The 15804-nt window shown below is 40.0% G+C and overlaps 1 protein-coding gene across 4 annotated transcripts in view; it reads left to right on the top strand.

Annotated features, from left to right (window-relative positions):
- Positions 1-15804, top strand: part of ctnnd2a (catenin (cadherin-associated protein), delta 2a) — a 263725-nt gene that overhangs the window by 174528 nt on the left and 73393 nt on the right. For all 4 annotated transcript variants that reach the window (XM_035416162.1, XM_035416165.1, XM_035416163.1 and 1 more), the window contains 2 exons: positions 7159-7291; positions 12199-12412. In XM_035416162.1, the coding sequence (XP_035272053.1) occupies positions 7159-7291; positions 12199-12412 (347 nt within the window). The remainder of the gene's footprint in view (positions 1-7158; positions 7292-12198; positions 12413-15804) is intronic.

Genomic DNA, 15804 nt, shown 5'->3' with positions numbered 1-15804 from the left:
CTCATGGACTCACTTTTGACTGCAGTGGTGCATTATCGGTGCTTGCACTTTGTATACTTCTGTAGACTTCATGACTGTATTATTCATAGCTGGATACCAATTAGAAATGATCATTATACTGTTACATATGCCTGCATTTGGTGCTCCTGCAGGTGGGTGGTTATCCCAGACCTCCCTGCTCTGCTGGGACTGTTGTGGATTTATGGGTTCATTTGCTCACTGTCCCTCCATGCTGAGTGAAGTTAATTAAGTTGTGAGTTCCCCTACAAAGTAACTAAATTGCAGTCAATAGTCTCTAGGATAAATAAAAACAGAAAGTGGTTAGCAGTATCATTATCAATGATTTAGTGGTTAAAAACCATGGTGGTAGAACAACAGACAAGTTGGGGAAGCGATACTGTGGATGAGTGCACTCCTACAGTACGTTTTGTGTTCTAAGGCAAATTTAGAGGAATTTATAAAGAACAATGATACATTTTATATATGAATGTGATTTCCTGGTGCTGTGCTCAGCTAGTTAATTGCATGCATTTTTTGCAGGAAAGCTACATTTAATAAAATTATGTAATTGTTCTGCTTGAAGATATCAAAGCAGAATGGATAGAAAGATTAATTTGCCCTTTGATGGCATGTTTAGATAACGTCTCTGGTTTAGAAAAGCAAATAATTTATTTTACAGTAATATGCGATTACACTCCTGATATGTATTCCAGCACAGACCGGAGACACAGAAAAGTAGTATTTTGGGTCATATTACGCTATGGATGGCGTGGCAAGAGAAGTGGTAAGAGAAGTCTCTTCATATGGTTGCCAGGCCAACATTCTGAGCCAGAATATAGTAAACCCTGATGTAGCACCTTTTGTCTGACTAGTCAGCATTGCTAACTTTGAAAGGGAGGGATTTCTAAAAATACCCTGCTGTAGTCTTCACCTTTGATAATGATGGTTTCTGTGTATTTGGGCAAGACTCCAGCCCTGATATTGCAATTATGTGCAATAGCCATACCGCAGAATTAAATCTTGCATAGTATTTTAATTATTTATGAGCAGCTGTGATAAGATGAAGACCTGTTGTCATTTCATACAGGTAGCTCCCATGGAAACCGTAGGAAAACAGTAGCAGATAGTCTATATGTTTTCAGCACATTCTCAGTGGAGACTGGAAGTCCCACTCCTGCTTAAGTATTCTGCTTCAGTACTGCACACAGAGGCCCCTCTCAAGAAGGAATTATGCAGATTTTTCATAATTATTACCCAGAAATTAAATCAATTGGCCATTCCTTGGTACATTTAAAATGTGAGGAAATGCAGCAGTCATCTTGTTCTTTATGATGAAAAATGTTGTTAAGTTGTCATTTAGGTATATCAGTCGTCTTCAGCGACTGCGCAGTTGTGGTTTGGGAACAAAAGTGAGCAGGTGCACTGAGGGGGGACATTTAGCTCTGGCAGCTATCCAGACCAGAAATGATTAATGCAGAACGCTACCGATGACGATATCTCTCCCCCTCTTGCAGGAATGCCACTTTTAAAAATACAATTCAATTTAGCCCCGGAGACTGGAGAGATCATTTTGGCTGTTTTTTTATTTTTTTTTTTCGGGTTTCATGAGGTATGAAAAGTAATTATAGAAAGACCATCTTTTAAGAGTCGTTCTCTGGTCTCTGCTGACCTTTTTTTTCAAATATCTTTTTAAGATAATATCATTTTTCTTCCTATTTCTCCTGGAAAGCTCTGTAATTTGAATGGCTTTTTTCCCCTCATTTTCCAATCAGAGCCCAGAGAAGAGTGATGGAACAGGTGTGAATGTTTTAGCCCCGAGGTTCTCTTTCGGTGGGTGGGTGCGCGCTGCGCGGGCCCGACGTCCCCCCGCCCGTCTCAAAGGGCAGGCTGGCCTTTTCCCTTCCTCCCTGTCCTCTGTGCGCTCCTGAGCGGCAGGCACTGTCACACTCAGTCTAAACTCACACACACTGGGGAGATCCATGCGCTGACAGGTGTTGATCTTTTGATGTTGTGCTGTTGGTGAAAGGTGTGTGTGTGTGTGTGTGTGTGTGTGTGTGTGCGTGTGCGTGTGTGTGTGTGTGTGTGTGTGTGCTCGTGTGTGTGTGTGTGTGTGTGTGTGTGTGTATGTGTGCTCGTGTGTGTGTGTGTGTGTACGTGTGTATGCATGTGTGTGTGCTCTGTGTGTGTATGCATGTGTGTGTGTGTGTGTGCTTGTGTGTGTGTGTGTGTGTGTGTGTGCTTGTGTGTGTGTGCGTGTGTGTGTGTGTGTGCTCGTGTGTGTGTGTATGCATGTGTGTTTGTGTATGTGCGAGGAGAAGGTATTTTTATAGGCCTAGATCACCACACAGGGTATTAGGTTGAGGGGGTGACAACATGTGACAGGAGGGACCGCAATGGCCTGAAAAATGCCCCAGGCATTAAGGATGGTCCACCTCGTCCTCCCGCGAGGAGCTGTGGAATGAACTGGCTGACACACAACGTTCAGAGCTCTGTTCACTTTAGCCTTCATCTCGCACAGAGAGAATGGCAGATCAGCTGAGGACACAATGGGTAGAATTGACAAAACAATTTCAGTTTTACCAAGTTACCAAGTACGCTAATACATGCACATTTTTGAGACTGCACCACACAACAGGGTTTTGTCAACAGTTCACATTCCATCATATTCCAACAACTTTTTTCCGCAGTACATTTAGCTGTATTCCAAAGCCTTATGCCCATTCGACCCATTGACCGTATCCTGTAAAGAATGAACTAGCCTTACATTGTACCATGACTGCTAGCTCCCCATCTTTTTATATTGGTAATAAAAGCAGAGGAAATGATCTGCTGAGAAAAATTGGGTATTGCCCTGGTAGGCTTCATGATCTAAGAGAGCGCTGTTATCTGGATGTGTTATTAGTGTAATGGACAGTGGTGATATAGCATAATGGATTTTCTGCTCTTTGCCTTTCAACCAAATATAGACAAATATAGAACCAGTAATAGCTAGCGATTTGCAGGATTGGGATTGGGGTTGTTGGGAGTGGGGTTGTCTTAATGAGAATCAGCTAGAAATTCCAAACTGTGGAAGATTTTCCCTGGATGAGGACTTTGGTTTTCCTTATCAGACCTCTGGCTGGTCATCCGTATTAGGTGCTGTCTGTGACTCTGGCCAGCTGCTATCTGTATGAACTTGTCATTCATAAATCCCATGATTCAGTGACCAGAGCTGTGAGTGTTTCAGGCTCTGCTAGCAATGCTGTGGCCTTGTATGTCTGCTTTCTCTGAGCACTTGGTGGCCCCCACGCATACGTCAACTTTCATTAAATCACTCTGCACAAGAGGGAGGGAATGTCTTCAAAAGTTATGTGACAGCTTTCATCATTTTTGTCTTTTTCTTCATGTTTTGTTTCATTTTTATTATGAGATATTCTGTCCCATCCCCATCACATGAAAACATCTTCAAAAACAGTTCAAATGGATCTAGTCACTGAAGTTACAAGAACGTAGGAAAACCATTATAATTTTTTCTCACAGTTGCCGTGTCTGTATGTGAATGTTGAATTTCTTGGTTATTTTCAGTCCAGTTTCTTCTTTTATCAGTTTAAGTCAGGATGTAGCCTTTATCTTCATAACCATCTGAGTAAATGGAAACAGCCATGCAGGGCTGTCAACATGTTCACACAGTTTTCAGACCAATTACATATAGGGGGCTTACAAATAACTGATGATATCATCACAGCTGACAGCTGGTTTGCAATGATGGCAGGCCTGGACACGTATGTAAAATACCAAAATACAGCAGTGTGTTTACCGCAATTTTCAATGTTCCATGTACAGTGGAGTACATAGGCATTTCTGCGACCCACACACATCATCAAATATTGGATACATTGGATATCTTGTCTGGTGATGCTCTGCCAGGCCTGGGCCCTGAACTGGCGGATTTTTGCCTACGGTCTTGTCTTCGGCTAGAGAAACATGTAGCCCATTGGATTTAGGTTAGGGGATTGACTTGGACAGTCAAAAACATTGCTCTTCTTGGCCTTGAAAAACTCCTTGGTTGCTTTAGCAGTGTTTTGGGGTCATTGTCCTGCTGCAAGGTGAAGCACTGTTCAAAGAGTTATGAGGCATTTGGCTGGATCTGAACAGATAAAATGTTTTTGTACACTTCAGAATTCTTCCTGCGGCTGCTGTCAGTAAAGAGAAGGGAGGCAATTCCAGTAGCAACCATACATGCCCAAACCATAACATTACCTCCACCATGTTTCACAGATGGGGGGTGTGGTTTAGATCATGAGTTATTTTCTTTCTCCACACTTTCTCTTTCCATTACCTTGATACGGGTTAACACTCATCTCATCTCAATATATTTTTTTTTTCCCACGGTGTGGAAAAATTTGACTGGCCTGCACAGAGCCCTAACCTCAACCCCATCCAACACCTTCGGGATCAGTTGGAAAGCTAAATGCGAGCCAGGCCTAATTGCCCAATCTGTGACCAACCTCAATAATGCTCTTCTGGCTGAACGGAAGCAAATCCTTGCAGCAATGCTCCAGAATCTAGTATAAAGCCTTCCCAAGTGTGGAAATTGTTATAGCAGCAAAGGGTGGACCAACTCCAAAATAATGCCCATAATTTTGGATGAGATGTTGGATTTCAGGTGTCCACATACTTTTGGCCATGTAGTGTATGTCAGCTTTTTTGTGCAAGAACTAATGATGCCACAACACACAGTTGGCCAAGAAACAGCTGAGCAGCCAATTGTACAACTGTCAAATTACTTTTTGTCCCCCAAAATGGTGGGGGACTATGTACAGAAAGGGCTGCAATTCCTACATGGTTCACTCAATATGGATTTAAGTATTTATAAAAATTAACTGTCTGCACTTTAACTTCATATTGCCTGTTTCATTTCAAATCCAATGTGCTGGAGTACGGAGCCAAAACAACAAAAATTGTGTCCCTGTTCAAATCCCTATGGACTGTACTGTACGGAAAAGCCACTGCTTGACATTGGCATATAATTAGACAAGTTTACATACTTTACTGTAACAAGTAGCTGCCACTGACAGCTCTTTTTTTTTGGATAGTGGAGTTTTATGATTGCAATTTAATGTAAAGTCCTTTTCTACATTTTTTAAGTAACAATGATCAGGATAATTATTTTTTTAATTAGATTGATTTGACTTATATTTTATTAGAGGCGTCTAAGTTGATCCATGGGGGGTCTGGCTTATACTATATACCACCGGAGTGTTGTCGTCATTTTTGTGGTTCAAGATTGCTTCCGGTTCACCTGTGGCTAAAATTAATTGGATTTTTGGTTCCTATTTACCGGCGATGTTGTCTTTTAGCTATGTGAAACCGTGACATTAGAAATGCCACAGAGTGAATTCATTATATGTGTTATCAACACAATCTAGTAAAATAAATATATTCAAAAATGTACTACAAAATAGTCCGAAATTGTATACCCTTATTCACTTTCCCGTTAGTCTGGCAAGGCGATGGAAACGGAATTCCTTTTTTGGGTTTAACATTTACATCACACTTCGGTGGTCCATTGTACTATTGTACTATTGACGTGTCTGATACAATTGTTAGTGTCAAGCTGTCACAGAAGGGCACATTTTCATTTTAAAGCTCAAAATCATACAGGCTCTCTGCCCAACCTCAGTGTGGGCTGATTCTGGAATAGTTAACATGACACTGGTAAACAAGATTGATTTGGGAAGCTAATTTGCTGAGATGTACCATATGGACCAGTGTATTATGAAAGGTAATATGTGAGGATGTGCCACTGGAAGAGAAACAGACTCGTTAAATTATGGTACTCAAAAACAAGTCATGCTTTTATAAAGGCAATAGCATCCAGTGCTTATTTCAGTGATAGGTCAGAAAGATAATGGTATTAATTATATATTACTATATCTTAAATATGCACATATATGTGTAATATAAGATGGGTATCAGTTGTTTTACAAGTCATTATTAATAATAATTTTGAAATTCAGTTTAACAAAGCTGTAGTTGTAGAATGATTTTGCAGGAATCACATACTTATGTTGGATTTCTTAATACGTTCTTAAGAAAGACATTAGTGTTTGACATTCCTCTGTACATTTAAAGACAGTTGTTTTATGTACCATAAAACCATGTACTGTGTTCATTTTGCATTTATTAATCTCATAGCCCATAAATGGTTTTTCTCAGGGGAGGCCAGGGTTCATGGGGTCTCCCATTTTTATAGACATACGACACTTATTCTGCATATGAATGCACGCTCTCTTTATTGAAGATATAACCCCCTCATATCCAGAAAGATTACATTAGCATAGCCATCTACTCATATACAGAGTAGATTAAGTACCATTTCGCCCTAGGGTAATTAGTTACAGTTTCTAACAGTATTCCACTGTAATGAAGCAAACACATTTATTATATTGATGCAGTAGTGCTAGTAATCCCATTGTAAAGGCTATCTGTCCAAAAGTGTGAACACTCGTGGTCATCTAAGGGCATGATTAGTAATGTTACCAGCCTGTAAGAAAATAGAATGTTTAAATGAGCTAAAGGATGTCTAGAGTTGGGTTATTGCAAAGCATGTGTAGCTCTGCTCCTTAATATAATACCTCTATGTCCCTACCACCACTTTCAAAACAATCATTAAGCTTCACCCCATAGGGCAATTTTTCATATCTACCACTTGTTTCAAAGTTTGGTGAAGAGGACAAGATTTTGTGCAGGAGCTTTGAAACACAAAATCAATCCTTAACATAAAACTCAGTTTTACAAACTGCTTAATGCAGTTTTGTGTGTATACATGCTTTAGTTAAAAGGCATCACTCAAAAGGGAATTGGCAACAACAATTACAGATGACTACAGAGCACCGAAGACATCCATATATCTACCATTTGCCAAAATGTTGTTACTAATTCCTAACCATCATCTGTGAGAGAATAAAGAAATAAAACTGAATAACGGCTTCCATTTCTCTAGCATAGTCAAAGACGTAAAAGTTAATGGAGTTGAAGCCTGGCCAAATGAGATAATACAAATCCATACCACGGTGTTGCACTGTTGTGTCATATTTTCTTGTGATGCTATATGGTAACAAGCGAGCACTGTGCAAATTCCATATCTCTCTCTGTCTCTCCTGTTGTGCTGTGCAGGGAGTTTGGCTGGCGAGACCCAGAGCTGCCTGAAGTTATCCAGATGCTGCAACACCAGTTCCCTTCCGTGCAGTCCAATGCTGCGGCCTACCTGCAGCACCTGTGCTTCGGAGACAACAAGATCAAATCTGAGGTACCACCCGCAATACTGACGGAACCACTATGACTAGGAAATACTTAAAATGAAACACCTAGAGCTATATACACCTGTAGTATGTAAATATTCGAATGCTTCAAAATGCAATGCTTCAGAATAATTATACTCCCCATGCCGTCATTGGGTGTCTATTGTGGTGTTCTGGACTGTGAATCATTACAGGCATTTTAAGCAAGCTACTGTAAGCAAATCTGTGTGAGGAAGTGTTATTATTAGTATTATTGTTATTATTATTATTATTGGAAAGTGTGTTTAGATTATATGAAATTCACACTCAGAGAGTCAGAATATAATGCACCTATTACTGAAATATGTTTCTGTAATTCAAAGCAGTAAATTTACAGAAAGATTAAATGACTTCCTCTGTGCACTTGTAATTACCATCTAATAGTGCAGCCACATAAAGAAGCAAAACATTGTATTGACAGGCATATGAGACACCAACGGCTGTTTCCCGAAGGCTTAAGAGCTTACAGGGCTTTGAAAATTCCATTTAGAAAATAAATCTGTGCAGGGCAAAAGAAAAGACTTCCAATGAGTAATCAGCAATCAACTTTTAAGCGTGATTTAATGAAGAGGCATGGAGAAAAACTCAAAATTATCTCTTGAATATTAATTTAGACTACAGAAAACACAGTATTGTTCGAAACAGTTTTGTGTGGTAAAGATAACATCACGTTGACAGGTGCAGAACTGCAAACTCTCCACGAATATTTTTTTAGGCTCCTTAGATGTACAGTTTGGATATTGCACAAATGAATCACCTGCTGCACTTGATGAATATGAATAGAGTTGTAAAGCAGTCCTGATATGCTTCGGATGGTATCTGCTGAGACCAAATTTCAAAAATTTGTATGGCTTCTATACAACCACCCATTTCATACAATCACCTTGATTTGAGCTTGAGTTTCCATTCACACTTAGGCCTGCATTGCGTATTCACAGCTGCATCAACCAGTCCCAAGGCACTTCTACATATAATTCCATCGCTACACTGAGGCTCACAGTAACTGACATCTCGTAGTAATAGAGCAGTAGGTCTGGGACATTGACAGCCCCATGACGACAGAGAGGCCTTGTGTGATGACACTGGTCTGCTCTACCTCGCAAGGGAATCTTTTTTCCAGTCTGGATTTCCCTGATTGGTTGGGGATTCGATCGGTTGGTAATTTCTACTTACTTTCAATATCAAATTTGGAGCAATGTAACTTGTATCATTTTGGATCTTTGTTCATTGTATCTGATCAGTTATGTGATCTTAGCTTGTGTCATTTGTATGTCATGTAAAATATTTTTCATATGTTTTTCCTTTTCCAACATGAACAGAAATCAATAAATTATTTTGTAATATATTCCATGCAGTATTAAGATGCAGAATGCATACACTGTATATGGCACACACTATTTCTACCCAGCAGTTACAAGCAATGCACGTAGTATTTGCAAAAGGGGATTATGTGTAAGAGCTTAAATTGACAAAAATAGACTTTATAATTGTTTTTTATCAAGAGTAGTTATGGTTTTGCATGTATTTTATGTTTCCCTGATTGAAAAGAACCTACTATGACATAGTATGATCATGACATTTGTCACACATGTCCAGATGTATCTCCATAGTAAATGTTATGTCACAGTGCAGGTTTTCATTAATTTCACTCTCAAACCTTTCATTGTTTTTGCAGAATACCCAGCATTTTGTCATGTAGATTTATAGCAATGTTTTTTCAGATATAGTCTAGAGTATGCATGAGTCAATGGTCATTCCCAGGGTTTTTTTTTTTTTTTTTTGCTGATATGCATGTATCCATATTCAAATAACTTCAGTTTGGGACTGTTTTTTCTGTCTGGTTTGGTGGGAATGAATCCATGTAGTAGTTCTGTGATTGAAAAAGCATTTATGAGGTAATCGTTGATGACCCAAGAGAAACCTTAATTTAGGCCAGACAGCCTACCTGCATCCATTAGTTGGTAATTCCACAACTGTGTGAATTTTTAAAGGGAACTTTGCTGCTTTACCTAGAGCTATTCACTTTGTCCTAAAAAAAAACAGACTTTTTATTTCTTGTATAAAATATAGTCTGTGGGATTCACTTAAGTGAATGAAAAATGTTGGGTACTGAAAGCAACCATAGCGAGTAACACTTAACTTCTTGACTCAAAGTTAAAAGCAGTCTGCTTTTTTAGTTTGAATTGGGGCTTGTGAGAGTATTTTCAGAATTTTTTGTGCAAGTGCAGTATTGATTACATTTTAATCGCTACTGCACTTGCAATATTACAGAAGCTCTCACCCCCCCCCCCCCCCAGACACATTTCCCCTGCCCCCCTACCCATTACCAAGTCTAAATTGAGATAATGTGATTTGAGAGCCCAGTAGGTAAAAATTGCAGTGTACAAATTTAGCCTTTAATGGGTTCGCATGATCTAAAATGCAGGTGAAGCATCATGTCAATAGACTATCAGGGCACAGATTAGATCTTCCTCACTGCAGGGAACAGATTTGTATCTCAACAGGTCCAGCGAAGCGAGGTGCATTACCCCACATTAGAATTCAATCAGTCAGATGCTTGTGACAGGGCGGCAGAAGGTGGAGAACACACTGAGTTATGTATTTTAGTGAGTGTCAGCATGAAAAAAAATAAAAATATAATCCTGAAAAAAACCCTTGCATGTAGGAAACTTTTAAATGTGAAGCTTCCTCCTCAGTTTTGGACTTTAGCATTTGGATATTGTATAATGTGCATTATAGTTGGATTGAATTAAGGTCTTATTCCCCACACGGTAGTCAGTCTAGCCCATGTGTTTATGGTTGCTGAATCCAGTGTGAGATACTAGTGTATCAGATGACAATGCAGCAGCCTCCTGACTGGAAGTGTGTGGAATAATGATTAGGAGAGCATATTAGCCAGACGGCTAAGCGCTGATGTTTATGGCCTTTTCCAGACAGCACAGAAACCTAGAGACAGCTTGGATACTTCAGGCGTGTGCTATTTATAGCCAGTCGACTCACACCCCGTTTGTTTTGTCAGGCGACTGAGTCTGGCGAAGTCCTGTCGGAATATATTTGTTAATATTACCTACACCTGGGCTAAAGACATTCAGGCTTAGTTTTTCACAACTCCACACGTTTCATGTTACCATATATTTCCTGTGTTAAGTCAATTAGGGTATCCACGTATGTTAAGAGGATGTAATTAGGTAAACCGAAAGCTGCTTCTTTTCTGTCATCCAAAATATATTTTGGGCTGGATTCACAGCACACACTGATACTAAAAGCAGGATGTGGAGGTTATATCCCTGGATATAATGTTCTAGCATGTTCAGGAGTTCCTTCAGTCTGCAGAAATGCGTACTTGTGGTGCTGATTCACTGAACATCTGTTGCCTTTCTGCAATCACACAAATTAACTCTGCTGCAGCTATTGCATGCTAGATCTCATAAAGGGACTGGCAATCCAAAAAGAAAGCCATTGTTTTACACAATAATAAAAAAAAGAATATATAAAGTAAGGTGTGTTAGTAAATCCTACAGTCATTTCAGGGCATCAGTATATTTATGGACGGAATGTAATACCTTTGGTATTCATTTTAACCTTTTTGCATGTCTTTGTATGTATTTGCATTTGCATGTCTAGCAGTAATGCTAGTACTGATGCTAAAATGGACAAACTTATATATGTTTCTGTTTGTTGACTTGAGATCATTTTCAACCAGGCTTTCAGAGTAAAATACTGTATCACGCAATGTCACTGTATTGATGTAAATTTTCCCTTTGGACTGACAAGAATACACACTAGTAAAGATCATTCAATATGGATCAAGCCACAGACATTGTCACTGATGTAATGGTGGAAAACACCAGTTCAGTGTGCACAGAGGTGGAGAAGTGGATTCGGAAAGTCGTAAAAATTGTAATGCTTGGTATTTTGTCAAAAAATTTGCATGTCACCAGACCATCAGCCTACAGTTTGAATTAGTAAATGCATGCAACGTGAGTTCAGCACCTCGCTGTAACGTTTGGACCCCGACGACAGCCTGGCCACCACGTGGCTTGCATTGAGGGTTGAAAAAGCCCTTTTAATTGAAGCCAAAAGGAGAGTGGCGGTATCAATTGGTTCTGGACCGCCGTGTGTGGAGACTCATCTGCCGGGTAGTGACCTGGCCTTCCTATGGCCGCCGCTGTCTCACACAGCTGGCTTATCACATTTCAATTCCCGGCCTCCTTCTCCCATTAATGCCAGAGCACATTAGGCATGCTCAGCGGCACAGAGGGAAAAACAAATCAATCGCCACCATAATCTGAAAATAATAAAGCCTCTGCCACAGCCATAAATGTATCTTACAAATATATGAAGGCAGTAAATTGGGATGTGCAAGTTATTGCTTATTTGGTTGGAGTTCATTATATGCAAAGCGAGACGGACCGGACAGCCAGATGGTTTTATTCCACTGTACCTCAGTTTGTTTACTTTTGTGTAGCTGCTAGCTGCCTTAGGCCTTAGCATTCTGACACAACTTGAAGTGTATTTATCAGACTGAGTAAATATCAAGGGTAAATAGGTCTTGGTGTTCTACAGTATAACCCAATGGTATCCAAAGCAGAATCCTCACCAGTTCGAGCCCACTTATTTTTGCTGACTGCAGTGTTTTAGTCAACGCATTTTGCATGTATTACCATGTGCTTATTTTTATCTATTGTTTTATCAAAGGCAAATCACAGAGCATTCAAACATATGTATGCACACAGTGCAGAAACAGATATGATGCAAGCACATAAGTGTTAAAAATGGCAAAGGTCAGGGGTGGCGAATGCATGTGTAAATAAGGTGTGTCCCCTCCCCCCCCCTCCCCCACCCACCCCCCTTCCCCCCTCGTTCTGTGGCTCAGATCCGGAGGCAGGGGGGCATCCAGCTGCTGGTGGACCTGCTGGATCACCGGATGACGGAGGTCCACAGGAGCGCCTGTGGGGCCCTGAGGAACCTGGTGTACGGCAAGGCCAACGACGACAACAAGATCGCCCTGAAGAACTGCGGTGGGATCCCCGCGCTGGTGAGGCTGCTGAGGAAGACCAGCGACGTAGAGATCAGGGAGCTTGTCACAGGTAAGAGCTCCACTGGAACGTGAATGTGAAGGTATTAATAATGCCTCAAGGAGACGCCAAATTTCCTTTTTCATCAGATGTCGTTATTGCAGTAAACCAAAACTACATTCCAGTTAGATTTAGTGGCCTTAAAGTCCAGTTAGCCTTACGTTGTTGGTTACAAATCTGACCAAAATTGCAAACGTGAACATTTAGTCATATGTTAATAATATTAACAGCAACTCAACTAGTCTGATTAATAATGAACTCAAAGATCCATTGTTATTAAATGTATAACCTGATACAAACTGGTCACCCAATCCTGAACCATAGAACCACAGGTAAGTAAAATAATTGTAAATAATTAATAATTAAAGAAACAATATTCTTGGATGTCAATGTAGTGATGTCGGATTTCATATTACTACAGATTCTTAAAATTAACCATAGTCAGTCTAAGCAAGATACATACCTTTGAGGATGATCATCCAGTTACTTGATAATACATTTACTTGTGTACTAGGATTCAGCTCTGTCCTCATTCTATCTTTGATTTGTTCTTACAGCTGTATAAATGTGTCTCTCTTCACTGTCTTCTTATTGAATTGTGGCTGCTGTAAACACACAGAGCCCTTTGTACAAGTGCTATTGTTGTAGTGCTCTACTTCTGCAGGGTATTTGGCTTATTAACTCTGCATGTATAGCGAGTGTGCTTGCAATTCTCCACTGACTGGCACTCACGGTCAAGTGAACAGAAACTTCTGCAGATTCCTGTGGATCTCTTGCCAGTCCCTTTGGTCTGTGCGGCGCTTATTGCTTTTCCTATTCATATGAAAAACGGGCCTTTGAAACCTTTGTGTAATGGCATGCTATTGACATTTATACTTGAGGGAGATCTGATGGATGTGAAAGGGAGGATCTTCTCCGAAGTGGGCAGTAGTGAAAAAAGAGGGGAGGGGGGTGTGTGTCCTTCCTGCATTACAGTGGTGGAGAGAACTTTGATTCTATACAACACATACATTAACACACGAGGCCTTCTGGATGGTGCTGTAAAATAGAAACTGCTCATATCTGTTTCTTACTGCTGAAAGCTTCAGAATGACAAAGGAGGTGTGTAAATCTCTGTGAGCAGCTGAATGAATCAAAAGGCTATAAACTCAGAAAACTCACAACCATAGGCATGGACAGCGCAGGTAAAAATGGTTTTAAAGGAAAAATCATTACCCTCTGGTGAGAGAGCAGCTTTTTTTATTGGAGACAGTATGTTATTGAATTCACATCACAAGTTGCATTGACATATATTTACTGTAGTTTGAAGCAAAGAAGACATCACTGAGTAACAGTATAATTCATTATTTATGACCATGTGTGCTCTCCTGTGTGTGTCTTCTGTTGAAGGAATTTTAGCACAAACGGAAACAGTGTCCAGAAAGCCTTTTTTCACCATCTGTCAGGTTGTAAAAAAGGAAATTATATCTGTAAGATTTGTTTTTTATGACTGCTCTGTTTTTGATTGTGTTATTTCATAATTCTGCATGAATTAGATATCAATTAAATATCAGTGCCCAGTCAAATGTATTGCTGTTTGTCTGTTTTACACATTTATAGATTACCTGTAAATGTATTTGGGCAACTGGGTAATGATAATGTTAAATTCAAATGACTACTCACCATGCTAATAATAATCTAACAGGATATAGCAAAGATATATTTAATATTGGCAGCGATGTGCTATTAGTATGTTTTGCTGAACAGACTCACTTACCTGGTGTGATGTACATCCTGTAGCTTTAATCTTTTCTAAATTCCCATTCATTGTATTCTATTGCACTTTACTTTGAAGTGAATGGAGTTAAACACCATGCTCCATGGTTAGGACGGCTGTGCCGTGCACAGGGAATCAACCGCATAACCTCCAGGTTAGGAGGCCCAGCTCCATCGCCATCCTGCTTCCCACATGACGTTACTGCAGCTCAGCCTCTTACACAGCCATCTGCAGCCCTGCAGTAACTTATCTCACCGGCAAATGAGTTTGCTGGCCTCAGCGTACTGTTGCATGAAAATCAGTCCACCTCTCTGCCTTATCACTCACTTCGCTCCGGGTCCTCTGTAATGGCCTTAGATGCAGTATGGGAAGGGACTGCGAGACAGAGAGAGAGAGAGAGAGAGAGAGAGAGAGAGAGAGCGAGAGAATGAGAGAGAGAGGTGAACCTCTCATCCAGAGCTGGGTGCTGGCAGTTCTTTCAAACCCCATTATTTCAGCTTAGCACTGAAGCTGTCCTTGTTTTTTTTATCACAGCAGCTGTGGCTATGCACTTTTCTCCTTTTAATGTGCTGACACATTCTGTGAATTAGTTAGATATGGCATCATTAGCTTGTGGCATGAAAAGAAACCTGCGAGTAATTGGGGACACTTGTGTTTGTAAAACCAGGTGAAGTCAATTTTGGGCTTTCTTTAGGTTCTTTGTGCTTTGCACACCTCCAGGGCATAACTCCTATATAATGATCAATTTCTTGAAAAGTAAAACAGTTTATGAAGTATATTAAGTTTGTTAAATATATTTTTTTGCATGTTCCCTTGCTGAAACCTCAATTAGATTTTTTCTTTTTTTTTATTGTGTTGTCCCTTGTTCTGAAATCATTTACATAATTACTTTTAGTAAACACCCTGCTAACTAAACAACTTGCCGCCATACATACATTTTCAAAGATTCAAAGTAATTTGTGGCAGACTTTTAAAGAAGATAAGTAAAAGTACTCTGACATTTAGGACTGCAGGCGTTCCTGAGTGCTTCCCAAATTATGCCCTCAAACTGCCACTGTTGCTTCCATATGGCTTCATCGAAATTGTGGGCTTGAGAATAATTCCAGAAGAAGTGAAAGAGCTCAGTAGAAATGCTTGGAGTATCCATCTTTGAACAGATGTTAACATTATCCAAGAAACCAGAAGTGATAACCGTCACAATATCTGTGTAGCACATGGAAATCTCATGTCTGTTTGTTCTGCTGACCTTAGCAGACAGTGTGTGCCATTAATGAAATGGATTAGATTATTTTTAAGCAGTCTATGACAGATCACATTCAGCCTCATACACACAAGCACACATACACACTCACACACACACACACATTTACGACTGAGAGCAAAAAGTATTCAGATGGTCCATTGCATCTTCAGGTTGGCATCTTGCCAGCTCTCTGACATGAATATGGAACAGATGAGGCAAAAAACATCCACAAGTGAAACAGATGTCAATATGGCAACAGACAGAGAAATTGAAATATGAATGGAACATGCTACATGCGGGTTGAAACATACATTAAAGTAACAGATTGTAACTTGTAGCAAATTTTCATACGTTTTTGCTCAAGCCAGTAATGACACGCACAAAAATCTCCTTACTGCAGTTGTG

Source organism: Anguilla anguilla, chromosome 4 (assembly GCF_013347855.1).
Source record: "Anguilla anguilla isolate fAngAng1 chromosome 4, fAngAng1.pri, whole genome shotgun sequence".
Classification (NCBI taxonomy): Eukaryota; Metazoa; Chordata; class Actinopteri; order Anguilliformes; family Anguillidae; genus Anguilla; species Anguilla anguilla.
The sequence above is the reverse complement of the archived record's forward strand: the minus strand, read 5'-3'. Positions and strand labels throughout refer to the sequence as shown.